This window comes from Paramacrobiotus metropolitanus, unplaced genomic scaffold, assembly GCF_019649055.1.
Source record: "Paramacrobiotus metropolitanus isolate TYO unplaced genomic scaffold, Prichtersi_v1.0 Parri_scaffold0000109, whole genome shotgun sequence".
In the NCBI taxonomy this organism is placed as follows: domain Eukaryota; kingdom Metazoa; phylum Tardigrada; class Eutardigrada; order Parachela; family Macrobiotidae; genus Paramacrobiotus; species Paramacrobiotus metropolitanus.
The window spans coordinates 129859-156691 of NW_026570329.1; the positions used below are offsets into that span (position 1 = coordinate 129859).

The 26833-nt window shown below is 43.9% G+C and overlaps 4 protein-coding genes and 1 long non-coding RNA gene across 8 annotated transcripts; 3 read left to right on the forward strand and 2 right to left on the reverse strand.

The window, feature by feature from the left end:
• Positions 1-9045: 9045 nt before the first annotated feature.
• On the reverse strand, positions 9046-11704 carry LOC129597784 (kelch-like protein 12). Its single transcript, XM_055495458.1, has 6 exons — positions 11306-11704; positions 10966-11245; positions 10634-10892; positions 9626-10237; positions 9440-9550; positions 9046-9343 (listed from the first exon to the last, which is right to left on the reverse strand). Exons 1-6 carry the CDS (start codon positions 11608-11610, stop codon positions 9099-9101), a joined length of 1812 nt encoding a protein of 603 aa, XP_055351433.1. The 5' UTR covers positions 11611-11704; the 3' UTR covers positions 9046-9098.
• An 838-nt stretch (positions 11705-12542) lies between these two features.
• LOC129597786 (uncharacterized) lies at positions 12543-13699 on the reverse strand. Its single transcript, XM_055495462.1, has 2 exons — positions 13411-13699; positions 12543-13266 (listed from the first exon to the last, which is right to left on the reverse strand). The coding sequence occupies exons 1-2, from the start codon at positions 13475-13477 to the stop codon at positions 12830-12832; spliced, it is 504 nt and encodes a 167-aa protein (XP_055351437.1). The 5' UTR covers positions 13478-13699; the 3' UTR covers positions 12543-12829.
• A 1007-nt stretch (positions 13700-14706) lies between these two features.
• Positions 14707-17759, forward strand: LOC129597785 (carboxylesterase 1D-like). 2 transcript variants are annotated; one of them, XM_055495460.1, is made up of 9 exons: positions 14707-14978; positions 15036-15243; positions 15304-15393; positions 15452-15643; positions 15697-15896; positions 15950-16094; positions 16538-16743; positions 16912-17026; positions 17404-17759. In XM_055495460.1, the coding sequence occupies exons 1-9, from the start codon at positions 14778-14780 to the stop codon at positions 17409-17411; spliced, it is 1365 nt and encodes a 454-aa protein (XP_055351435.1). In that variant the 5' UTR covers positions 14707-14777; the 3' UTR covers positions 17412-17759. The 2 variants fall into 2 exon arrangements, with proteins under 2 accessions (XP_055351435.1, XP_055351434.1); XM_055495459.1 differs by lacking the exon at positions 17404-17759 and adding an exon at positions 17226-17346.
• Positions 17760-18120: 361 nt separating this feature from the next.
• Positions 18121-19919, forward strand: LOC129597823 (uncharacterized). Of its 3 annotated transcripts, XM_055495512.1 has the most exons (5): positions 18121-18353; positions 18511-18615; positions 18774-18870; positions 18934-19007; positions 19355-19919. In XM_055495512.1, the coding sequence occupies exons 3-5, from the start codon at positions 18825-18827 to the stop codon at positions 19655-19657; spliced, it is 423 nt and encodes a 140-aa protein (XP_055351487.1). In that variant the 5' UTR covers positions 18121-18353; positions 18511-18615; positions 18774-18824; the 3' UTR covers positions 19658-19919. The 3 variants fall into 3 exon arrangements, with proteins under 3 accessions (XP_055351487.1, XP_055351486.1, XP_055351485.1); XM_055495511.1 differs by having other exon boundaries at positions 18121-18615; XM_055495510.1 differs by lacking the exons at positions 18121-18353; positions 18511-18615 and having other exon boundaries at positions 18657-18870.
• Positions 19920-24363: 4444 nt separating this feature from the next.
• LOC129597793 (uncharacterized) lies at positions 24364-25802 on the forward strand. Its single transcript, XR_008691612.1, has 3 exons — positions 24364-24664; positions 24739-24850; positions 24938-25802. It is a non-coding gene; the product is annotated as an uncharacterized LOC129597793 (long non-coding RNA).
• The last annotated feature ends 1031 nt before the right edge of the window (positions 25803-26833 follow it).

A 26833-nucleotide genomic window follows, 5' to 3' on the forward strand; every position in this document is an offset into this window, starting at 1 on the left:
CACCATAACGTCGCAATATTTCTATGGTAGGTTCAATCAGACGAGGATACGCTAAGGGTCGCTGACATGCTGACGCTGCATGCAAATCATGACACTTATAGCAAATTTCCCTACCATTCGACAATCTCCACTTGTCTCTCTGAATTTGACTCTCATTGAACTGACCATTATTCTGCTGCTGATCATTTCGAATATCATTCGAAAAATTTCCGCCATTATTTCCAAAATTACTACCACCGTTAAACCGAGGACGAAAATTTCCATTACCATTATTTCCATTAAAACCGCCGCGATTAAAATTATTACCATTCTGAAATCTCGGTCTAAAATTATTTTGTCCGCGAAAATTATTCATAGGCGCCATTTGCCTAAAATTACCCTGATTCTGAAAATTCTGCGAATTCATCAAATTCTGATTATTCTGCAAAGGCTGAAAATTCTGAACTGGCTGACCGCTATTTACCGGAGCCATCGCCATACTACCTGGCTGTTGCGCTATCTGAACGAAAGACTGCTGATCTGAGATCTGCACTGGATTCGACATCTGAACTGGATTCGACATCTGAACTGGAGCATACACTGGTTGCTGTACTGAAGACAACACAGGCTGCTGCAAAACTACCGGATTCTGATAAACTGGTGGGACCATCTGAACAGGCTGACCACTCCAGTTACCGCCATTATTATTACCGAAATTACCATACTGACGTGTATAATTTCCACGCCCTGAATACTGACCACGGAAGGAATTACCTCTCACTGAATAATTACCGCGACTTCCATAGTTACCACGGCCACCTCTGAAAGTGCCGCTAAATCCGCTGAAACCATTGTTACCGCTTGCACTTACACGCTGAGTTTCAGGAGACTTTTTCTCACCACCGAGAATATTCCGAAGTTTTTCCAACTCTCTCATGTGCTTAATTAATTCGTACGGATCAGTAATATTCATGATAAATAAATGCCTGTACCAATCTGGCTTATTACTTTTCAAGCCTTCAAGCAGAATGCTAGTTTTCTCAATATCGCCTAATTCCAAGTCATTAAACCACTTAATAAAACTATCCGCATAGTTATCAACTGTATCTTCGTCTCGAAAAATTCTTGCCGTCATTTCCCTACGTATATCTGCCGGAGACGTCGCAATATTAAAATGTTCAAGAATTTCTTTCTTATAAAAATTTTCCCAATCGCGATTTGGTTTATCGCGAAGTAAACCTTGGAACCATAATACTGCGTTACCTTTCAATGCACCAACAACTTGCCTGCACGTATCGTTGTCACTCCATCCATTCGACAATCGACACTGATCAACTTGCGTGAGCCAATGTTCAATCGAACCTGACTTCCGCTTACCTTCGTACGGTTGTAATTTCATCACATTACTCGGCTTGCTGGAGTTTGCATTCTTCATTGCCTCCGCCATAATTTTGATCACACCAAGCCAATCTGGATTCGCATTCTGCTGTGCAGCCAAACCACCGACTGGCGCTGCATTCAAATCTTCCATATCGACATTACCGTCATCCTCGATACCGTTATTTACCGGTATTTCAACATTAATCAAGGGAACATGCCCTACGTTAACCGCCTGCGTATGCCGCCTATCTTGCGACTGATGCCTAACACGAGATGCTGCCGAACGAGGCTGATCCGATCTCGGTTCGTTTAACTGACCACTGTCATTACGCGAAACTAAAGGAACTCGGAGAGTTTTCACCCCCGCAAACTTGATTGCTGCTGCTACCGCCTAAGTTATTCGCATAAAACTGACTGCTTCCGCTACCATGATTATTCACGTTACCGCCCGGTACAAAACCCTGAGACTGACCTGACATCTGTGCAGTATTACTGAAAGCCGGTGGCTGATTAAAAGCCAAATTACCCGTACCTACACGAACTTCAGGTTCAAAATTCCACTCTCTTTCATGCGAAATCTGATTACCTTTCAATTCTTCTGCTTCAACTCGCAATTTTTCCATACGCTGCATTAAATCAAGAATTTCGGAATCTTTACCGTCAATTCTGACACCCACTGAATGAATTAGTTTCTCTTTCTCTTCAAGCGTTGCATTAAGCTTACGTTCCCTACTCAAAGCTGATTTCAAATCTTTTTCCGCGACTAATTTTGCATTACGTTCCAAGTTACAATTAACTTTTAACTGCTCAATTTCCAAGAGCAATTTCTTCTCATTTTCTTTGAAAACAGCTAAAGCCTGCAAATTACTCGAACCAAGCGGTTTTGACGCTTCTGCCTTAACTTTCTGCAAATGTTCATTTACTGACCGCAACTGAGCACTAAGCTCCTGATTTTCCAAAATTAGCTTCGACGACTGAGAATCTTCCTCCTCAAGATCGCGAATGCGTTTTTCATTCACCTGACACTTACTTGAAAGTGCACGGACATTTTTCTCATGTTCTGCATTACTTGCCTGAACTGCCGTTAGCTGCTGCCTTAAAGCCGAAATATCACCGTGTAATTTATTTTTCAATTTATCGTCTTTAGACAAAATTTCATTCAACCGATTAATCTCATCGCTATTTTGCAATTGCCTAAGACACAATGCAACATAGTTTTTCGTACACCGGATCATAGTACCCAATGAATCACGAGTGACTGCTAACGCCTCTTGCTCCGATTTAGAAGCTTTCAACTTAGCGTCCACCTCACTTACTTCTTGCGCAAATTCCTGATTTAAAGGATCAAAATCATTTTCAAAAATGAAATGCCGCAAATCTGACTGAAGAGGATGCAAAAGATTATTCGCATTTTCATCGAAAGGAATATCTTCATCCAACAATGACTTTTCACAATTAAACGCCGAATTATTTTCATCATCTGAATTTTCAGAAAAAGGAGTTCCTTCTCTCATCGTAATGTTACCAAGGAAATTACTGCCAACCGTATTATTATTCTGATCATTGCTCATAGCAAACACGCGTTCATCGCTCACTTGAGCCGCTGCACTACGTTCCCTCGCCATATTGGACGGAGTCGCGAAATTCCCTACCGCTACCGAATTCAAATTTTCAACCACATTTCCAACTACTTCTGCATTCTGCACATTTACCGACTGCCCTACTAAATGTGGATTTACCAGTTGCGACATCACCGATCTCCTCGGATCCACCACTTGATCTGGATTTACCACTGACGGAATTACCTGTTTCCCAGGATTAACCGTACCAACTGACTGACTTGAAATCAACTGCATACTGGACAGAGTCATGCCATTTTTCTGTGCACTCGAAGCCGAACTATCTTCCAAGTCCAACAACGACTCACTTACCGCATTCCCAGAATTCTCAATAATTACCGAGGCGTTTAACGGCCCATCTGACATAACTATGGTATCCCGAGATTTCTTACCATTACCTGACTCCTTTCTTTGCTGAACTTCTGCCTCGTACGCAGTGACATTCAAAGTCGCCCATTCTTTTGCTGCTTTAAACTCTGCTTCTGACATATTCAAATAAGCTGACGGGATAGACCGTTCGTGCGAGAACCAAGTGCTATAGTAACTCGGAGCTCTTACCAACGTTGAATTTTTGTCTTCCCAGTCAACCCATTGTTGACTGCAGTACGCGCTCTTTTTCTCCGGAGGTTCTAACCCTACTGCCCTATACATTAAGCCAAGGGGAACTTTCTTCGGAAACTGAAAACGAGTGTCAAACCCGCTTTCCACCGCTTTCGACTGCAATCTATCTGATTCAACTTTTCTCAATGGCCAAAAGCCATCTCGTTTCACAGTTAATTCTGCTAATTCTGACATTTTATTTGCAATGCAACCGCGACTAACCTTACCAATTACAACTGGATTCAGAAAGTGAAAGTTACACTGTTCCCGTTGATTGACGAATCAACCAACTCGTATGACCCACGGCTCTTGACAGAAATACACGTGCGCTACTCAAAGCTGTGACTCCTGACAACACCGTTTCGTTAGGACGACGCTGACTCAATACCAACTTCCGCGGTACCGAAACAACACGTCCGAAAATCTCGTTGTTACAGCATGCACTCAAGCATGCGTAAACAACTCGTATTTATCTCGTTGCTACAACACGCACTCAAGCATGTGTAAACAACTCGTATTTACAGTTGACCTTTAAGGTTTCAACTGTTATTTCGTATTTTACCCGCTAATTACGACACTGTGACTGATTTCCAGTTAACAGTGACACTGCGTTTCACAACAAGAGACAGCTATATCTGCTCTGTTGATTACCGAAAATTTTCCAAAATCGTAGTACGATGGCTACTCCGCTAACTCGGATACGCCATATTTACAAAAATTCGACATTTTTACGAAGATTCAATATTAAAGAACGGCTAAAAATACACTGCGAATTTTCGCACGTTTGACTTACAATTCCACTCAGCTAATCCTGCTGGTTCTGCCGTTCAAATTCACGTAGTCTTTCTGGCTTGCCCGGTTCAGAAAAGAAAATGAAATGAAAGGAAATTTTGACCTCGAATGGTCTTACGGTGCTTTTTCAATCATAGACACGTAAAGTGCCGCATACACGAACAGTTTTCAAGTGCCTATACTGTTCTCAGTCCGTATTGTCACCCAAAATATATATCGCTAAGTGCGAATCAATCTATACATCAATCAAACCGGGGGACTCGGTTACCCTAGGTCAGAACTGGAACGCAGACCTCCTGCACCACACTAGTGGCTCCTAACGGACTTTCTTAAATGTGGGCTCTCTCGAGTTGACCACCAACCATCCTGCACCATCAATTTAATTGTACTATCAAATTAAATTAAACTTTCTGCTCCATCGGGAAAGTTTGAACCACGGTGGGCGCCATGTCGTGCAATAAGGAAAAAGTAAAAATAAAAATAAAGAGGTTGCACGGTGGAAATATGCACTTCCCGGACCACGACCAGTCGGAGGAATAGAGCGACTCTTAATCTCAACTTCTTATGTATTTCATGGAGCGAAAGTTAAGGATGTTGATGTACAAGTATGAGATGATATGCAAGGATGAAGAAGAGGATCCGGAACTCGAAAGCCTGCTGAAAGAGAAGACACGAAAGGAAACACAAGGGATGCGTGAAGTTATACGTTACCTGTCCGACGCTAGATGGTAGCCGAAGCGTATGAGTATGACAAATCCATCAACCTGGCGCTACAGGGCATGAAGATCGAAGAGACCGAAAGGTCACGGCAAACAAGTGGGATCAAGTGGGTAGCCTGTTACGTCACGAGACTATCCGAAGATGATAATGCACGTCGACGAAGTAGAGGAATGACCCCTGACAATAGGTGAAAGGTCACCCAGAGGTCAGTTTGAACAGCCTCACTTGGAAAGAGAAGACCAGAGCAAAAGCCTGAAGTTAATCAGATCGAGTAACAAGACTCTACTTTTGTTGGGATTACAACTCTTGACATTTGTGTGGGCGACGAGCGCCTTATATAGCCCTGGGCACTCGCAGGTGCTGGCTCTTCGTACGCGCAGGTACGGGTCTGAGAACAATAGGGATTTAGAGTCTAACCAATAAGAGACATCTAAGGACACGTGGACTAATCACACCGCTGCACAACTACACGTGGACAAATGAGAACATGAGGTCAACTAATACACTAGAACAATAGGTTGAGCTACGTCATCGAAGCGCGGTCACGTCGAAATGGCAAGTCGCGGTCAAAGTTCTCTGCTGGGGATTTCTAAGAAGTCAACACTCGGAGTCGCGGTCATGACTCGCGTGGAAGATGTAGTAAAGCCTAAGCCTTAGTAGTAGGGGTAGAAGTAGTAAAGTAGTACCGATGTGTACTAAGGGACGCCAGTACACGTCAGTAGTTTCCGTGTCAGTTCAGCGGTTGCGCCTTGCGATGATGATGGGGTACGTTTGGATTCCGCTAGGCACTTTGGAATTATCTGCACGGAAACATTCTTTATGCGGCCAACACACACCGTTCTTTATTCTTTTGCCCCGGGAGATCCAGCGCTGCCCATGAAGTAGATGACCACAGCGATCACCACAAACCAAACGCATGTGGCGATAATTCCCGCAGCCAGTTTGTGACGTCGGTCCTCTTCACGGTCCATACTGGAGGCGGCGCGCTAAATTTTTGCGAATGTAAATTTGCACCCTTGCCAAAGCGGTTTGATCAATCGAAAGGTCAACTTTTACGTTTAGTAACTGCAATGATTAGCCGCCAGAAGTCTCGTAGTTGCTATTAATTCAAACGTAAGAGTACACCAGTACACTTATAAATGTAATTTTATGCATAGAACCACATAGTATCCGTAAATCGGCTTTGCTGAATTAGAGCCATCTGTAGAGCATTCTTATCAAACGATTGCATGTCCTACGCTAATCCGTCAACAAGAATAGAAAGTGGACTTCGGTTTAGAATTTGTATCACACACCGCTTGGGTGAGATTGTAAATAAAATTGCAGTGCCGATCCAAAACCAGCTCGGCATTTGTATCAATCAAGAGAGTTCGGCATCACTCACGATAAAAACGAGCTGAAACTTCACAATAAAACGTTGAAATATTGATTATAGGCCGGAAATGCGGCTGAAGATATTGCATGTTCCGATCACAAGAAGCGAATGCCAGTTATCCCCGTATTAAGATGGTTGTGTTGTTAAACGGCGAACAGGTACCGTGTTAGCGATTAAATAAGAAGACAAATAACGGCGCCACTCTGCCGGCAAGAAAGCCAGTGGATCAAGGAGTTTTGCATCATGCCGTCTTGTTCACCAATTAAAGACATACGTTATATTCTGTTGTAGTGTGGTCAGTATTCCTTTCCACCAAGGATCGATCCCCACTAACTGGCTAATGGGTACTCGGTGCCGCCCAAGAAGTAGAGTATTATAGCGATCATGGCGAAACAAGTGCACGCTGCGATAATGCCTGTAATCAGTATACTACGTGTATCATCTTCCTCATGATCCATGGTCGTAAATGGCACCATATCGAGTAAATGTGACGACTTTGTAACGAAAATTATGCACACATCGGTAATTTTTCAAGGGTGAAACACGTGATTCATATGGCAGAAAAAACAACTCCGGAAAGGTCACGCGGACCACAATACTACCGTGAACGATGGAGGCGATGTTCGGAAATGAGCACCGTCCGAATCCCTTTCACGAGTCTAAGTTAGAACGACTGTCTATCAAAATTTAAAAGCAACTGCAGAAAATATGAGCGGGATCTTGGATTGCGTCTTGGTAGCTATTACAGTTCCTCGCAATCAGCACGTACCAGGGCGTCCTTCAAGTGTCTTGCTTATATTGTAAAAAAAGAACGTCTGACTTACCCGCACTTCACGCTCCCGATCCAGCCGAAATCAAGAGGCATGGATGGCGTAATAGGCACGTAGAAGAAAGCGCGCCCACCTTGTCTGCGCAAGGTGGCAGTCTACTGTACCAATACAGATTTCTGAATCCTGATACACACTAGTCCAGAAGTTAATGAAGGCAGTTGGAACAAGGTTTGTGCTCGCTATTAGTGTGTATACAGTCACCGAATAGTAAGTAACAATTAATAACAGGATGCAGACCCTGTTATTAATAATAAGTCCCGTTACATTAGTAGGCATTGCATTTAATTTCCACTGTTCGATGTAATGTTTTCAGCCAAACACTTCTACGACTGCTCAATCCGTACCAAAAGCAGAATGCTCATTATACTGTACAAGTGCAAAAATCACGGCAGATTTACCTCAGCAGATAGTCTTATTCCATTTCAAAAACCAATGCTTATTCATCGACAGTTTCTGAATCCTGTTCCGTTAAACAGTTAAACAGAATACCAGCATCAATGGTAGTAAACATAGCATACGTGTGAAGTTCACCGATTTTTAAGAAACAATCAGGACATTTTGTGCCGGCATCGGTGATACCGTATAACCGCCCGCTTCTTGATGTGCCGCCCTTTACGGAGGATTTTGGGCATTCCGTGGGTGCTGCGACCGGAACGGCGACGCCCGCTCACGAGCAGAACTTTCGCACCGGCAGTCTCGACGGTTCGGCTCAGCTACACACCGCGTGTTACCATTAGGATGTAAGTAGAAGTGCCTTTGGACAATTTTACATGAGCGCGATAAGGCACCACAACGAATTAGTACACCAATGGAAATGCACACTTGCATCCTGATTGCACGCAAATGAGTCCGAGCAGCTTTACTATGCGAATCGCTGGATATGTATACAGCGGCGCATCAGCCAAGGGACGAAATCATGTCCACGATAAGGAAAACGCCCACGAGGGCGACGCAGCTGCTGGTTATTATGGTCATAATCAAAGTCTGCTCGTCGTTCTCCATAATAAATGGGAAACATCGCGTAATTTAAAAAGAATGCAGTTTTTAATAAATTTTACAGCTGCACAGGGAACCGATGCAGCGGCGCTTAATCAAAGCACAGTTCAGTGGCTGTGCATAACTTTACGGCCACAAGACTGCCAAGTTGAGGTAAGTACAGTAATATTCGGGTTTGGGAAAAACGCGGTCGCTTTGAAAGGTTATAAACGCAGGCTTCTGTTGTTAAGCGCGCGAAGTAAACTCTTGGAATCCGAGTAGTTCTTAATAATAAGCAGCGATAAAAAGTGACTGTGCAATATGGTAGGTATCGTAATTGTAGATACACAATTGCTATTGTAGTTATTAAAACCATGCTCTTAAAGCATCTCCCCTGGAATTGCTTATGCAGCGCGCCCAGGGAGCAGACGACTGTTCAGGTTGGAAAAGAATGCGAGGTCCCGAATCAGCTCTGATTACGATTATCAGAACCGAGAAACTCAAGTTTACAGTGCGGCCAGATCGCAGGCCTAATTTATTAGAACATCGTCCCGTACGAACGGCAGCAGAACCAAAACTAAAATCAGGCTTAGAAACAGAATGGGCAGCATCCGATAAATGTGTCTAGTCATGCAACGCGCATAGTAAGCAAGTCAATACAAGTAGTCTTACATGCTTAGACCACATTCATCCGCTTTTTGATTGTAGATAAACAGAAGTTAGAACACCTGTACACTAAAACAGAACCTTCGTTCGGAATGGCGAAACAATGGCGAAGCAGATGGAAAAAATTATTGGACAATGAACGGATAAATGGTCAGCATGACACTAGTCACGGTCGTCGGGTATGAACCGCTGCATGTTCTTCCAGGCGATGGTCCGCGGCACGACGGCACAGTGCATGTCGCACTGCGGTGAAAATGCCGGCTCACACTCTAACCAGCGGTTAGTATTTGTGTAGTAGCACTCCGTCTGGAGATGTCCGCCCCAAGCTCCAATAAAACCTGCCAGAGCGTACAGCTTTTCCTCCAGCCATACCAGCCCCATCTTCGACCTCCCAGTTTTCATGGACCCTGATTAAGGAATAACGGTAAAAGAATATGCTATATCAAGGTAGGTATTATGAATAGGTAATAACAAGACGGCAACACAGGCAAGCTCACACTCACCTTTAATCTGCCATAGGTTTGTCTGGACGTTGTATGCTTCCACACAGCGGCCACCCCCGTCAAAGTAGCCCTTGGTAACCGCATTGTATGTCAAGTCAGAGGCACAACCACCTATCGGTAAAATAAAAATTATTTCACTCATGGCATCTGTCGTGATATCGGCATCTTCGTCCGACCGCAACTCACCCACAACATAGATGAGCCCATCAGGGCCAACACATGCCCGGCAATCATAGCGCGCTGTCGGCATAGGCGCCAGGTTCTCCCAGACGTCGCGTGCCGGGTCGTAGCAGTACGCCGCTGTTGTCGCACAATAACGTTTGCTGCGCGAAGACCATCTCCTTCCTCCAAACAAATACAGCCGGCCGTCGTGCGCCACACTCGCGCTAGCACGCAGCTTTATCGGCATTTTTGCCTTAGCGGTCAACTGGCGGACTTCATCATCGAAAGCATACAACTCGCGATCGCCACCCATCATGTAGATACGATCACCAATAGCGGTCAGCCAGGCGTTGCTGACAGGAAACTCTCCCCCGTCCGTCCACCGATCCTCGTCCACAGCATAAACGAACAGGCGGCAGGATTCCAGATCATCCTCTTCCGCCAACACGCAGATTCGCAGCCGACCATCCTTCACCACATACACCATGGGACCGCTCCAGCTGCTTGGCGGAACTGCACACGGTACGCTGCACTTGCTGTCCGTCAACGGATCAAGACGATACAATTCCACAGTGTCCATTTTCTCCGTTCTCTTCGTCTGCTTGTTGTAGCCCCATAAGAAAACGATTACAGGCTCTGCAAGTTGACAGTGAATACTTTATACACTCAAAGCAGTACAATCGAGCACTGATTATTACAAAATATGTACAGTAAAACATTCGTTCGATGAAACATTCGTTCGATCTGCGAACAGTCTACGTACACTTCGCTAAAAACACGTCGTGCGTTCAATATTTTTAGGATGAATAACTTTAACTCCATAACCTTTCCAAAGTACTTATTTAAAAAATTTTCAAGTACTGTATCGACGCAAAATTACGAAGCAGTTGTCAGACTCGCTGCGCAACGCGGGGCATTGAGGTCGAAGGGGCCGCAAAAACGACAACCCCACACTTGGGCTGAGGGGTTCCAAGCAGTTTTTCTTATCCATACGAAGATACCATAACAAAATAAACAAGTACTCGAACTCACCCTTACGGTAGGAGTCACGGTACCGGTGCGCCACATTAGCTGCCGCAAACAAAGTTTGCTGAACGTGTTGCCCGGCGGGGGTGTCGGGCAGCGAAGCCCGATATTCGGCGGTCAGATAAGGCAAACGGATGCATTTCCCCAGTCCCACAGCGAACCGGGATCGCTGCGGCAGGGAGTGACCCAACCAGCGAACAACAGCCGCGGCCACCTGCTCCTCCTTCTCCACGTTCAGTTTGTTGGAGACGACAAACTGCTTCAACTGTAATAACAAGCAAATACAGAATCGTACCGTTAAGTTCGTTAACTGAAGTCCAAACATTACAAGGACATACCTCAGCAGCATCCAGGTCGAGAAAATCGTGCGAATAACTGATCTTGACGAAATTCTCAAGGGCAAAGACCAGACACGCTTCAGCAACACGTTTGTCAGACAGTTGCCGCGTTCCCCGGAAGATCGTCAACCAGTTAGCCAAGTCCATGTTCTTCAGCAGAAAATCCGTGCACACTTGCACAATCTGTCCCATTTCCAGCAGATCCGCTGCCTGCAGAAGAAGGAGCGCGTTGCTCATGTTGCCGATGGAGACCTTGCAGGAATACATGTAATCGATCAACCTACAACCCAACATTAAATTCAAAAAAGCATCATCAGAATAATAACAATCGCTCACTCACTGTTTCACGATAGCGTGGGAAACATTGGGCAGATGGATGGTTGCTTGTTGTGAGCCACCTGGGGAACGAAGCATTGTTCGGAACCAACCGCTGCGCGCCATCAGCACGTTTCGGTGACAGGGAATCGACTTGATCCGTTTTGTTGGGTCCTCCGCACCTCGTACCGATATGTCGTAGAAATCGTGACGGGATTCCTGCAGTCCGGCGAAGAACTCGGACCCGTCGAGTTCCCGCGAAGGCGCATTATCGGACCGTCGCGCCCGTTTGCGGGGAGGTTGGGAGGTACTCAAGGCCCCTTCCGCCATGATTACGATTTAGGTCTAAAAATTCAAATCCCGGGTGCTGACAGTAAAAAAGAACGCACCAGCAAGAACAACAAACACTAACGCAGAACGTGAGATAACGAATGAATGTCTACTGAACCCTGCCAAACATTACAGGAGCTCTTGACCGGGTTGGATGGTTTGCCTTCGCACTGGCATGTGAGCACATGCTGCAGCCCAATCAGGAGCTAGCAATGGCGAACACGGTGAGTCAACGCCTCAGCAGCGCAGAGGTGAGTACACGTGAGCACCGAGTTGACTGTACAGCCTGTACTATTCCAGCATCAGCATGATTGTGGCGTTCGACCAAACGATGCACATCTAATCTAAAACGATGAGAGCACGTACACGGTACAAGGCGGAGCTTTGGCGGCTGGGGACAGTGCGGAGCCTATCAAATAGATATCTGGGCGAGTGGCGGAATAGTTTGCCTTTTTATCACAGTCTAGCCGGCCAAACGGAAATAAAAAAGGCAATATATTCCACCGGTCGACTTAGGAAGAAACAGCAACGGTTATTTGGCGTAGTATCCAGCGAAATAGTCAGAAGCTATAAATCAAACGACCGCAGTGCGGCAAAACAGGGAAGTAGCAAAATAGCCGCTTCGTTGAACCATCTTTTTCGGCTTACTGTACTTTATAATTTCTTTTAAATGGCAGCAAACTTGAAAAATTGATTGAGTGGGATTTATCAGCTATTCCGCTATCCCACTACAGTATAGGCACAACTTGACAGTATAGTTCGGCAAAAACTGGCAGCATCGCATTACACACGAAAGCAGTTCTAGTACACAAGCGATCGGGTAAACCGTGAACTGAGGCAGTTACACGATGCTAGCGATACGCTGTGGAAATGGAATGCCAGGGAAACGTGCTGTCCGCAAAGCGCGAGAATGTTTTAAACGTCAGAGAATTTAATACCAGAATCGAGACAACAGAATGGTTACAGAAGAACTCATCAGACCGCTCGTAAGGCAAACGAAGTTTACGAACAGAGAGAAGGGGGAAACTGATAAAGTCAGACTTAAGTATAAAACATTGTTCAGGGTTCACAATGACATCTACACTGGGAAGAGGCGAGTACAAAATCAAACACAATCGAAAGAAGCAAAGCACACATCAGCATCGCTTACACCGCAAGCCGCACTCTACCGCATTCAGTTGAGAGGTTAAACGCTCCCTTTTGTTGGTCCGATGGCTGGTCAACAGACACGCGAAAAGCGGGACCATTGGACGAAGAATTGCCACCGAGAAGGTTTTTGCATTCTGGCTATAGAGCAATCCAACAGCTGCTTCCATGAAAGTGTATTCTGTAATCGTCCTCGCTCATCTTCCCAGGGCAGCTTGCGGACTTTAATAATGTTACGACCGTTATGGTCGATTTCGTCCATTACCTCGGGGGTTGTCACCTCGTCCACGGCCTCGGTGGTATTGGCAATCGGGTAGTCTTCGTCGGCTATCGGATCGGTTGTATTGGATCGGTTAAACAGCCAATAGTCTTCGTCTGCTGCCGGCACGGCATCATCGGCAACGGTGTCGTCAACTGAAAGGTCGTCACTGCCAGAATCCGGCGCATCCTCACCTTCACTCGTGCTACTCGTAGATGTGGTAGGCATGATGGTCGCTGTTCTCCTCCTCACTACAGCAATAATAAATTGATTTAAATTTGACAATTGCAGTTAATTTCCACGCGTTATACGGACACGCTTATAACCTGCTCGAAAATCGAACTAAACACTTTTAAAGCTAACGCATATTTCACGCACACGTACGTGCTACGCACCTGGTGAGCCGAGAAATGGCGCAGCACAGCATGATAGCAGCAGCAAGCATTCGACAGTACCGGACATTTCTCATCTGTCAGCTGAAATCTTATGCGGTCTCCTTTCCCTTTATACCGTTTTAACGGGCAAATAGTAAATATTAGAGTAAAGTCTCAGTAAACACATCCTTAGAAGGCATTTAATTTGAGCGCCTCAGAAAGCCTTACTTAGAAAGAATCTTGACATTTTAAACGCCTGCTGAATTTCTTCATGCTTCATTGCGTACGTCGAAGAAGGCGCAAATAGAAGGCACGACTACACTACTATTCACAGCAATCAATTACTTCCTTGTTTAAACGGCGAAAGATAATTACAACAGCGGCAGTAGTACCCTCAACCGCATCCGGCAAAGTGCTGGTATAGCATGAGAACCGGTTTCCTTTGCACACTTTTAAATAACTTTACGATGCGAATATTCCAATGATTGCGCGGTGGTGAATGCATTTCCTGATGTCAAAGAACGTCAACAATCTTTACGGCACTCGCACAAAATTTTACCAGCCGCGATGCTATTAAAGAAAAGTTTTGACCAGTGCGTGTATTCCCTTCGTGGAAAACTAACCGGTCATTCGACCAATGACCGGTTAATTTTCCGATTTATATAATAGGTAACTGCAATTTGTAAATTTATTAAATAGGTCATCAATGGCATTACCCGAATCTTATTCAACACTTCCGAGGAGGATTAAGCCTTTCTTTCCCGTACTGTATTAATTTTGCTAATTTGTTTTATTTGAACAGTCAGAACTTTGTTGTATTGATTTGTCTGAATACAGGATTCTTGCTAGTTTCTCTTAATGCTGTTGCCATAAATTCTACAGAAAAAGCGCTATGATGGGAATAAAAATACACTTGCATTTGCTATGCAGATTGATAATTTACTGCAGTTACTCTGCAGAAGAAAAGTGTTGTTATGTGTTTTACCGATTATTCCTTTACGAAGATGTTTGTGGGCCTTCTAAACATCCCGTAGTGGTGAAGAAAGTGAATAAGCAGTTATAAGGAAAAATAAGAATGTTGCCTTGAATTTCTGAAGAAAGAAAAGGATAGGTATGCGTCTTTTCCATTGCATAGATGCACAAACACAAACAAGCACTGCAGCCGGTGTTTCCGCTTATCCAGCAAAAAAGGCGTTCCATTTGCATAGAAATGCTACATGTCTTAAAATAATCAGAAAACAAGAAGCATACCATGAGCAAACGATTTTGTATGCAGTGTTATACGTATACCTTCCGCGTATCTCGTTTATTGAGTTTTTTAAGCAACACCCGATCACTCTCCAAAATTAACAGCAATCAGAGTATTCCCATTGCAGTCAGTCTTGAGCATGGCTCTCGCCACGCGCAACGTGCTACCGGCGTTTGCTGTACTTGTACTGCTAAACAAATTTACACTGATTGCCTCTGAACCAGGAACCATTCAGCTTACTCCAGCGATAACGTTAAAGGGAGAAGCCTGTTGTTCGACTGGAGATAGCAATGGATACGTGTATTATGGAATACGCTACGCTACCGCCCGACGTTTTGAGGTAGCGCAATTTCCTAAAAGCATTTTGCGCGGGGATTTATAACATTAATGGTTGCAGCATTCTATGGCGAATGAGAACTACTCGTATTTGCGCAATACCACCCGGCCCAAACGCGGACCCGTGTGTCCGCAAACTTCCCCAGAAGCGGATGGAAACGTTGTATCCGAAGACTGTCTTTACCTGGACGTTTATGTTCCGCCGATAAACCCACGTGAACGTCCAAAATTTCCTGTACTGATGTTTATTTATGGCGGGGGATTACAAGGTCCCACATGATTGTGTATGACATACTTGAACTTCACAGCCAAATACTTGACTCGTGTAGAGGGCTCCAAGGACACATACAGTCCATCGTCGCTGGTGGCTTACATCAACGCCATCGTAGTGTTTATCGATTACCGTGTTGGTGCTTTTGGTTAGTTTTTGCACACAAGCAGTTTTCCTGGAGCTCCTAATAAAGTATAATATTTTAGGTTTCCTGAGTACCGGCGATGCAACCGCCTCCGGAAATTATGGGCTGGGCGACTGTAAAGTAGCGGTTAAGTGGATCCAGAAGCACATCGGGAAGTTCGGCGGGGACCCTGCTGCATTGACGGTGTTCGGGGAAAGCGCGGGAGCGGCACTAACATCGGCACTCATTGTCGGTCGTGATCAATCGATTCGAAGTAAACGTCCACCTGGTTTCAAAGATCTCCGTAATGCCTATTTTGTGTGTTAGACTCACTGCGCGCGGTGGCGCTGTTAAGCGGTAGCATCACGACCGACATCCTTTATGACCGCGAACCGAAAGAGACGGCTATGGGCGTGGCCCAGAAAGCCGGTTGCCCGACGGAAAGTTCCGCAGTTATGATCGGGTGCCTGAAGCAGTTGCCAGTTGAGGACCTTTTGCGTTATTCGCCACAAATTTCTGATAGGCCGGTAAAAGAAGTTAAAATTTGAGTTGTCAGCAGTGTACAGACTTTCTTTATTAGACGATGCCGTTTGGATTTGCGGTGGACGGTGAACACATTCCGGATATTCCAATTCGAGCGTTAAAAGCAGCTGCCGCTTTGTCGGCTCCAGCCCCTCACATTCTAACAGGATATCTGCGGGAAGACTCATCATATCTCTTGCAAAGTAAATAGTTTAAAGAACTATATTCTCGCCCGGTTTTAAAACTGTTGGGTTTCAAAACTATTGTATACTGATGTTTTCAAAACTACTGTATATTGATGTAAAATTGTCATGCGTTTATTTCAAATACCGTAGCTTTTTACGAGTTTTGCTTGTAAGTACGTCCTTTTACTGTTTTCTTCACCCTATTCTTGTAAAGTACATGCATGTTGTACAGGGGCATGCATACAACTGGTAAAGACTACGAGTACAATACATTTACACGCATAATATAGATAGAAGTTTAATCGAATATCGTGTTATTTGGGCGAAACACGGGAACGAGGCCATTAAGTAATGCCGTTACGAACCAATCGCTTCGTTTGCCATCGATTACTTTCTATATAAAAGGTTATGCAATCGCAGCTCTGGACCTGATGAACCTGAATGTGTTGTTCTGTTGGCAGGTGTTGAACCTGATTTAGTCGACCCGAGCAAGCCTTTAACGGTGGACCAGCTGCGGGATGTTGTGGGTAAACGCTATCTTCCGCTCAAAGATGGCGGCTTGGCCAATTGCTCCTCATTAGACACTACCGTTGTCACGCGGATTCTCCAACAATACAACATCACCGACTCCAACAACCGAGACGACACTCTCTGGAAATTTTTCCATGTAACCCAGTTATGGAAATGCGCGTGTAGATTTTTGTCGCACTCTTAGCCGATAGCTGTACAATTCACGATAACATTTTTCAGTTCTCTACTCTAAGCAATAATAGGCGGACGAAAGAGAAGTATTATCCTAAATTAGGAACATAACTTGATTATTCACTTTGTTCAGCTGGCCACGGACGCACAGTTTGGTCACCAAGCGGTCCAGGAAGCGCTGCTGTATGCCAGCAGTGCGGGCACCAGCCAAGTATACCGCGTTGATTACAATCCTGGAATGGGCATGGGTAAGAAAATATTTTTTTCTGGCTTCCATCAATTTCCTAAACGTAATGTTTCAACGAAATATGGCCCCGTTTCATAATATACTGAAAAACGAGGGATAGTGAGAAACAGTTTGTTTTTCAAATTAATTCTCTAGGGCCGGCCTGATCGTGACCTTTAAGAACTGATTATAGCTGACATTTTCAAAGGTTATTATTTCAGGGGCTTTTCATACTATGGACATTTTACACATGTTCAGTCCTATTCCACAAGTAAATCTAACTTTCGACGAGCAACATCTTAGAAGTTTTCGGGAGATGCTGCGCTAATTGGTCCATAATGGGTACATTTGGTATTAGTACACAAAATATTGTAACAAAGGTTTCCAAATGCTTTACAGAAAAATGAATGGACCAAATTTTCGCGCACCCGGTAAATACCTGCAGATGAACCAAGATGGAGAATGGTTGACAGTCGGCAACAATGACCTCCTGTAGATGCTTCAGTTTTGGGAAGAGGTGGCCATGAATCCGTGCGGAAATAGCGATAGTTTCAGTGCGCAGATTGTTAGCTCTTTTGTCAATTTAATTACGTATGTAATAAGCGCTTTTAAAAATACATGAGGTAAGAGAAGCTTTTTATTTTTTCCCCACTTCATCATCTTACTGGAACACGGGCAATACTACAAAGTACTGCGCTTTTTTACTCTGATGATGCTGCTGACTGCTGCATTAATTAATGAGTTTTGTCTCAAATGAGTGAAAGGACGTTACGTGCACTGAGTATACTCTTCTATCGGAAATGTCTTCGTAAGTGGTAAAATACAGTAATTAGAATTTTTAAATAACAGTTGACCATTTGCCAAGAATTCAAGACAAAAGTAAATGGTGTATGCGTCAAGAAAATTCTTGGCGCAGGCAAACTGCGTCATTTTGATGTGGAGATACATTTTCTAACTTGCGGCATCGCAATTCTTGCAAAACAAGTGATGTCTGGGCCGACTATGCGGATTACTTATTAGTGATATTACATACCATTGCCGTGGTTTTCGTACCTATTGGAGTAATCATTTGCAAAACGCGCGAAATTGCTGTTGGCTATTGCAACAAGATATACCACGACTACTGCAAGTACAGAGTATAAGGCGCATGCTTATGATTGGCTGAATTGCGGTCACTAGTGAAGTAGTGATCACAAGGTCCGCTGAATGACGCTACCCTATGTAGAACAACAGCCTGGCCCTTTTTGTGGGAATATTCTGCCGTGTGGCGAGCAAGTGACGTCACAATGCAACGCATATGCAATGTGATACAGTAGCCATCTGCTTGAACATGCCAAAGACGTGACTTGGTGCGTAGATAGACCGTTTCAATTACCGCTTTTCCCTTGGTTCGCTGCAGAAAGTGCCGCTAAACGTGACAAAAGTTCCGGAATTTAATAAAATATCTATCATCAGGATCACGTAACTGTCTCTTATCCATGACATATTTTTCGGCGTTTAATCCAGATTTTCCGTGCAACATCAGCGACTGGCTGGATTTCATTTCCTCCTTGGCTGGCTTGAGTCCGCCGTATTTCAGCAGAGGCAGCTATAAATTATGAGCTCAGACAGGTGTGGTTGGCTGTGATATACGTAAGAATTAGCTGTTTTGCGTAGATCCTTTGATTAAACTTTTTGCTTTCCTTTGGATTATCTTGAAGCGAGTTGGCTTTGCAATGATGCGTTTTTCATGGTGGTGGCTGGTTAGCATAATATATCACTTTGGACAGAACTGCGTCCACGCACTTCCGGTAAACAGGGACGATACTACAACTGCACTGATGATGTTGGGTAATGCTCTTAATCGGGAACGTTCCGCGCCACCAGGTAAGATATATGCCGGCAACTTAATTTCACCCGTTCTGTAACCGTCACTGTCGCATTTTGCAGATCTTGTGCAGCACGGATTACAGGATTGCCGAGGCCGGTTTTGCCAGTTCCTTTCTGCCCGTTTACTCCACAAGGTGCTTTGCAAAAAAGTTGTTGCATGCGATATATCTCGTAATGCAGTGATTAGATAAATAATTCGTTACTATGACCATTTCGTCTACAACCTGCCAGCTGCGGCAATAGTGCTGGAGCAGTAAATTGATAGCAGTTAGACTCGTACAATGTACCATTACAAGGACATTATTCCGTTTACACTGGTCAGCCAGACAAGCAGACTAGCTCACCACAATTTTAAGAGTAAAGCCAATGTTCGTTTTCGTCTCATGATTAAATCTTTCAGGATGTTTTAAGAACATCGTTTTTTTTCCGCTGCAAAGCCAATAAATAGTATGCATTTCGCTTTAACCGTTGTTCGTTGTAGCGCTTTGACAATGTCATGCTCCCACCGCGTCGTGCCCAGACCGTTCTCGGTAACCGGCGGCGCTGGCGGCTGGCAAAGCCCCTGCCTGCAACATCTGTAGCGCCACCCCCGTCCGTATCGCCACTGTTGTCCTCGGACTTCTACCCGCATCGACCGGCCGGCATGAATCTGTTCAGCCTCTTCAATCTCCCCGTTCACAACTACGAGGCGCACAAATGGGAAGCCCCGCCCGATAGAACCCCCATAATGCCGGCGTGGGCTGCGTTGCTGCTGGATCTCTTTTCCGGGGCGCATCCGGACTAGATCGTCACTGCGGACGCGGATTCGGTTGGACGTGGTCGAAGCTGTATAAACCTCAATATACAGACATGTAAAGCGGTACTCGAATTTGCACAAAACGTATTGTTTTTCTTTCTCGTTGGGTGTCCGCATTGAATCGTTTCTTAGTTGCTTGTTTGACCTGGTTCTGCTTCACTTTAAGAAGGTTATGAGAAGTTATGAGAGACGAAGTTTATGAGAAACATTACAAATAATTAGAGTTATTAGACGTAGGTTCTGACAATGAAGGCGGTATAATTATGCTAAGTTGTGATAGAGCTCTGCATCTGTTAAACTGTGATTTTTCGTGTGTATGCCAAGTGTTTTAGCTGCTGTCGCTCGCTTTTCATAGTTTGTAAATTGTCCATAGAAGTATATCTTAAAATCTCCGTAAAACTACAGTGCTATACACAATTTCATTCGCGCTTTAATAACTGATCGATCCGCATTTCATAAATGCCACTTTTCAGGCGCAGTTAAGCCATATGCTGGCACATATGTTCAAACTTAGCTTTACAATGTAGTAAAAAGTTTTAGTATCTTCGCTGTGTGAAAACGCTGCAAAAGTATTTCGCCACACAACCAGCCGAACTGGGTTCATAAAGTTCATAAATAACACAAACGCACCATATACCATGCAGTAGTGGCAAGTGGTGACCTTTCACGATGCTGCTTACATGCACACAAACTGGTCACAGTGGTGGCAAGCTTCGCAGCGACATAAAGATGGTATTAAAAAATTAGGCAAGGAGACGAGAAAGACCATCGCTATATGGCAACGTGTGTATATGATTGCATTGTAGGCAAAAACCTGTTGCAGTTGGAGCTTAACGCCGTGCTATGAGAAACTTAAACGCTCTCTTGATGGTGTTGAGTCGTTGACGATGTCGGCCAAGGCAAGTTTCTGTAGCCTGGCACAAAATTTCACCTGAACTAAATGGTGCAACTTTCGTGGCAAGTACGGTGCACCTGCGTCTCGTAGTGTACTGAGAATGTTACTGAATGTGCTGCCCACTTGGCAGATGTAATGTAACCTTTAGTGTTTGCGCGACTTCGCAAAGTTCCGTCTGGTATTACAGTGCAGTGTGCACACTTATCGATATCATTCGTATGCAACACTTATAGTATACGTATGCAACGTTCTCATGAAATCACGACCGTAAATACCAAAATAACAACATCCTTACACAATTTACGTACCAAGCGTTACAAGGGCGATTGGCTCGGTGTCTATGAAAACGCTGGACTTTTACTCTGTTGATTAGCGCTCCACTCTCCAGTTATGTGCTCTTGCCAAAATGTTATGATATTTCACCCGCTGGTGGTGTGACGGTGAGCGGTGAGACTCATACTCGTATCCCCTGACGAAATGTGTCTATAATAAATCTTTTGATGCCATTATCTCCGAAATGCCACATGTCCTAATTTTACCTGGCTGTACATGTATACGGTTCTGTAGTGAGTGCGTCTTTTAGACGTAATCGAACCACGTGCGAGACGCATGATTTTAATACATTTTCCAATTTAAGTATTCTGAAAAAGTATTGCATGACATAATGATTAGTTACTGACGTAGCAAAGTAAATTCCAACATGCAGATACAAGCGACGCAGTATTTCCGGATCTTGATGAAGCCTCCTCGGGGGTATCACCAGCATGCACCTTTTAACGCTTATACTAGTTAATGAAGTACACAACTGTCAACTTACGTAGATTGACAATTTGACACAGAAAGCAACGACATGTGTTCCTCCATAAAGACACTCATGTGAATGATATAACATATTAATAAATATTTTATGCAGTTACAAAGTACTTAAGTTGCCGCAAAATGAGTAACTGAAACAGGGCGTAAGGTGTGCGTTGCAGCAGCTTGGCTGTGAAACTGAGAATCCAAATGGCTCATACGATTCTCTCCAAAGGAATCGAAGCCGGTAAATTCTTCTGCTCGCACTAACAGCTGGTGTGACGGTTGCTTCATCCAGCTTCTATGAGTAGAAGTGTGACATGAAGGGAATTACTATTATTATAATAACGTCTGGGAACTTGTGCAGATGCAACCATAATCTCGTAATCATCATGACACTGTAAAAAACTGTATGACGTCGTACAACGGTTAGTAGAGGATGACAGCGAACACTGAACACATTCTCTTCATTTCGACAACACCTGTTAAGCGGAAGCCAGATCATTTGTTTCCTAAATTATACTTACGTACTACTACTTTGTTAATCGTAGTCTACAGTTAAGCAACAGCAACACGTTACCTTATCGTTACCAAGTCGACCAAAACAGCCACTTTTTGCTTTTGTTCACTGCGTCGTCCAGTGACACACCCGTAGCGTTTTTAAGCGGCATCTTTACGGTAGTAACCTCTGGCTGAATCACCACCGTCTCTGTGGCTCCCAGCGCATTAGTCGACACCATCCCCACGGTATCCATCAACATGGTAGCCGGGCCATCCGAATTGCGTTTGCCACCCCAAGCGAAGTATCGCCTCCCGCGGAATTTAGCCTTCGGGGAGGGATAGGCAGCCGCCCAGTCGTGCGCTGCACGCTTCTCACTATAGACGTGCAACGGCTTCAGGATCATGACTTTTGGTGCCAGAGCGTGGAAGGGCGGTGGTAGCAGCGTCGGTCGGAACAGAGATTCATCGGCCGGCCGTCGCACCCCTTCCTCGTGCTCGTAAATGGGAGCGGCTCTGGCAGCGTGCTCCAACATGGGAATGGCCATCAAAGCGGCGGCAGAGACCGCCGCCAGAACCAACAGGGCCACGATGATCATCGTTGCCACTTCGTGGGAAACCATGTCTGCCTACCCGGTAATGTCGCAAATTCTGAAAATACAGAAACCGTTCAACCGAGTTCATTTGCGATTAGCCAAAACCGCTAAAAGCGTCTTGTCATGCTGCGCGCGTCAGTACATATTTTACACCTTATCAGCACAATTTAAAATGGTCAACTCAATCTATGTACGTACATGGTAAAGGTCACCAGTGGATCCTTTCCCCAGCGATGTATCTGAATGTTACATGCAGCTTCTACAAATTTAATTCAGAAACGAGATGCAATAAGTGGTTATTCACAGTCAACGGAAAAGGTCAGATCTTATTAACGCGCCAGAGATTTCTCTGGCAGACACATTCATAAAAACACCGTGCGACGACACATTTTCAGTTCATAAAGATTTACTGTTACATGTACTTCCAGTTTCGTCTACATATATTGCTTGTTCGTCGGCTGCCAGTTTCTAATTACATGCCGTCTTAGGCTGAGGAAGGCCAGGAATTCTAATTACTGAATTTAAATTAAGAAGCGTCTACCTCACCCTAAGGTCATCATATTACCGTGCGGTCTGTTAACTCCATTAGTCACTTTCCAGTTTTCATAACGGAGGTACAACCGTATTGTTTCATTTCCTGTTTTTCAGTATTTTTCATGCTTCCACCATTCCACGGGTAGTCGCTATATCGATAACTAACGTGACATGTACAGAGTACAATAATTAATTAGTTTCTCTGGGAAACTACTGTATAAATAAGCGCCGTTAATAATATTTCTCCAAAACATATCTGTATTGTAGTTAATAGGTCCGTTAACAGAACCCTGCATCCTGGCGTAGAGTTCGTACTTAATTGATGTACTTGACGTAATGATATCAACGTTGGGAAAGCGGTCATCGGAAGAAGCTCCATAACTGAGAACCCAGTAACTGTATAAGTACTGTCCAGTCTGATTGGGCCGTTATACCTGTTTCTATGTAGTAGATTCCGCGTTAGATTGGAATATCAAAATTAAACAGAAAAAGCTTTTTACGAATACGTATAGGAGGGTAAAGATACTGCTTTTATTTACAAAATACGAGAAAAACAGAACGCCGAGGACTGTTTACAGTAATTACTGTACATTCAACATCCATCACCCATGGCCAGCCATTTTTGGCGCCTAATTTTTGTCCTAACAATCTCCTCTGTCTTGCAACACGGGTTTCTAACTTCAGACTCGATAGGTCTATAAAAACGTCCACTTTAAAGTCGCAAATGGTAATCAGTTTGCAGATCGCCAACTACTAACTAATAAGAAAATTAAAAAGACAATCTTTAATGTTTATGTTTTTACAATTCTGCATTTCTGTATTTCCATAATATCTTATGCATCAGGATAGCTCTCCAATAGAGGTTCATTCAGAAGGAAATTTTAAACAGTCGAACAGCTCACATATGCAAGGATTCAACTTTTTTTGCCAAGTACGGTCTTTTATGCAGCAATCAAAATATCAGCTATCCTATGAAAATTGGTAAACAAGCTGCATGGTGAGCTTTATATTCGGTAAGACGGGTAGGCCATCAGCAAATTTTTGCGCAGTACTGTACTGTACTGCCTGCAGCCAAACAGCTTTCAGAATTTTCAATTCGGAAGTTAACAGTCATAGGGTATAGGGACATAGGGTGCTTACCAGTCAGTCGTTCAAAGTACTCGTTCGAATGATATCACGATCAAACAAACTGTTACAAACACACCTAACATGGTGCAATTTAGGTATCGACGTGATTTAAGTGCTCTGAATCATCCTATCAGAAACGGTTTAACATATGTTTATGTACGTACGTAGTACTTATTCGAACAGGATCTGGCCATAATAAAACGTAGCTCGTAAAAATTTTATTAAACACTGCGTCTGTTACGTACGTCTGTAGTCTGTACGCTGTAAAGTATCATTCGAAGATCATTTCTGATAACTGATGCTAATCGATAAGTCCTGTTCGCAAACTATCCTCAAACAGTTGTGTACATATTGTAAAGTAGGGCCGATGCGATAAACTTCCTAGAGAACCCAAATCATGCTATTAGTCCCTAAACGTCTAAGATTCATTTGAAATTCTCGACTGTTGATATCTTCGGGATCCAGCAACTTCACTGAAACGACGAGCATAACCTAAGGTTCAAAGGAAACTCTACATAAGCACGGAAATTTTATTGCTGTTCGGATACAGTAAGAACCTGATTACTCGATTATTTTCTAGGTGAGGTACCTTTGATAACAATTTTGTTTTGTTCAAATCAAAGAAAATGCACACCGATCCCGTTCCCAAACGGGAACTGGTCAGTTGGAGATTGTTCATCTTTGGTTTACTGGCGATATTCTGCGGATTGGGACTAATACTCCTGGAAATTGTCAGTAAGGCTGCATCCAGATCAATATTATTGTCCATAAATGTACATTTATTATAAATGTACAGAATTAAGTACATAAATGTATTTCCAGCTGCCTTTAAACTCGGATGGTCAGCAGCATATCTCCATGCCTTGGCTGTTCGGGCCTTTACCGGCTTGCTTTACATTGTAGCAGGTACTGCGGAAATCTGCGCTTGTCGCTCCGTGAATATTGAGGACAGGGAACAAAGTCGGCAAGCCTTATTCCTATTCGACAGCATGGCACGACAGTCTGTCACCTGCACTGCACTTTCGAGCGTCCTTGGCATCGTTAGGGCTGTTCGTGGTCGTTATGACCTTGGAGCCGTATTACCCTCTGGGATGGCACTGCTGGGCTATCCAATGTCCGGATACCGTTGCCAGCCTCGCGACGCTTAGGACGGCATTTATAGTCTGCATTGTCGGGATTGCGCTTGTCTGTTCGTTAATCGAGTGCCTTTTAACATATAAGTATGCGAAAAAGTCTACCAGTACAAGTATTGTCGATTCTGATGACGAACCGTTGCTGGGATCTCAAGAAGATCTGACGGCCGGGGACATTGTGAAAAAGATTGTGGAGACAGCAGGAAAATTAGTCACTGCCAGTGACGAGCAACGTCAGATGGTTTTTGCAACAAATGCCAGCGGATACTGCTAACAATTACGGACAACAATACCACCAGCAGTTATTTGCGCAAATATAGTTCAGTGATCAATGATCCTCATTGAGTGATAAACATTCAGTGGTACTTACGGTTAGGTTGGTTAAGCACAACTGTCATTCTTTTTGGTAATATGGATGTTTTGGGCTTTTGGAAATGTTTGACTGATCTTATACGTATGTAAAATTATCTTCTGCTTGTTCTCAGTGAATTTTCGGTTGATTAAATAAGTTTTGCACATGCTGAACTTTAGATAGGTGCCGATAAAGGGCGACGAGTAATTGCATAAATTTTTGTGTATCTGTAATTGCACATTTGTTAGAACCGAGCGGCTTTTTTTCCGTATTCGCGTATTTCGTGTTTACTCTACTTTACTTGCCCCGCTTTTTGTTCAACATTGCCATTGCAGATTGCTGTAGAACAGAATGTATAATGTAAGTACATAAATAATCTTGCAAACTCTTATATCAGTATCGCGATCACACAGCAGCGCTGTTATTTGTATTGTTATCAACTTTCATAAATACTGTACGTTGTTAACTTTCCGGACAGAAATTTGCGTGAAGTAAACAAGGTACTGAGAGAGTTCGGGTTATTTGAACCTATTTCCGGCGTTTTCCAAGCTGATAGACCGGGAACGGTGCACTGTATAATGATTTTCACGAATGTGATGTTAAGTGTACCGGTACGTATTCTTTTATGCTTCCTTAATTCTCCTTCTCTTCCTTCGTTCTTCCCGCATTCTTGTATACGGCAACATGTACGAACTGACATTAAAGTTTGCAAAGACCGTTCATAACTTATCAAAACGTATTCTGTCTAGCAGTATACAGTTTTAAGTTGCAAAACCGTATTTCGGCGGACACTGGCAGGTTCGGCTTGCTTTACCTAGCAATATTAGGAGGGTTTTTATACAGCAAAACGTGACAGAGCGGATGTCCGGAAAATTGTTATTTTTCTGCTCATCACTGATTATTCCGCTACGTATTACTCTCCTGATTATTACGATATTAGTTAGTTAACATTTCGACGCAGAATAACAGCCGGGCTGGTGGGAGATTGAATCATACTATTTTACATCCGTCAGTCTTGTCGTTGATTATTCGACAGTTAATGAAGAAACAAACAGCGGAAATTACTAGATTTTACGGAAAAATGCACTCGTTTGTTGAAAACTGTTCCATGTTGGAAATAATGTGTCGAACTAGATTTCGGTTAGTGGCTATTTAGTAAGCTTTTATTTATTCCAAATATCGTTACCAGTGCATCCCCAATGCAGAGCACTTACTGTTGAAGCATTTTGAAAG

What these genes read in the sequence shown, in the direction of transcription:
- LOC129597823 (XM_055495510.1), top strand. Translation starts at nt 18,720, where the DNA reads ATGATGCGTTTTTCATGGTGGTGGCTGGTTAGCATAATATATCACTTT. An exon ending in GGAACGTTCCGCGCCACCAG is followed by an intron (nt 18,871 to 18,933) that starts GTAAGATATATG and finishes CGCATTTTGCAG; the next exon opens with ATCTTGTGCAGCACGGATTA. An exon ending in CTGCCCGTTTACTCCACAAG is followed by an intron (nt 19,008 to 19,354) that starts GTGCTTTGCAAA and finishes TGTTCGTTGTAG; the next exon opens with CGCTTTGACAATGTCATGCT.
- LOC129597784 (XM_055495458.1), bottom strand. Translation starts at nt 11,610, where the DNA reads ATGGCGGAAGGGGCCTTGAGTACCTCCCAACCTCCCCGCAAACGGGCG. An exon ending in TGGGCTCATCTATGTTGTGG is followed by an intron (nt 9,551 to 9,625) that starts GTGAGTTGCGGT and finishes TTTTACCGATAG; the next exon opens with GTGGTTGTGCCTCTGACTTG. An exon ending in AAACCTATGGCAGATTAAAG is followed by an intron (nt 9,344 to 9,439) that starts GTGAGTGTGAGC and finishes TTCCTTAATCAG; the next exon opens with GGTCCATGAAAACTGGGAGG.
- LOC129597786 (XM_055495462.1), bottom strand. Translation starts at nt 13,477, where the DNA reads ATGTCCGGTACTGTCGAATGCTTGCTGCTGCTATCATGCTGTGCTGCG. An exon ending in GCCATTTCTCGGCTCACCAG is followed by an intron (nt 13,267 to 13,410) that starts GTGCGTAGCACG and finishes TTATTGCTGTAG; the next exon opens with TGAGGAGGAGAACAGCGACC.
- LOC129597785 (XM_055495459.1), top strand. Translation starts at nt 14,778, where the DNA reads ATGGCTCTCGCCACGCGCAACGTGCTACCGGCGTTTGCTGTACTTGTA. An exon ending in TTATGGCGGGGGATTACAAG is followed by an intron (nt 15,244 to 15,303) that starts GTCCCACATGAT and finishes TGACTCGTGTAG; the next exon opens with AGGGCTCCAAGGACACATAC. An exon ending in CACAAATTTCTGATAGGCCG is followed by an intron (nt 15,897 to 15,949) that starts GTAAAAGAAGTT and finishes TTTCTTTATTAG; the next exon opens with ACGATGCCGTTTGGATTTGC.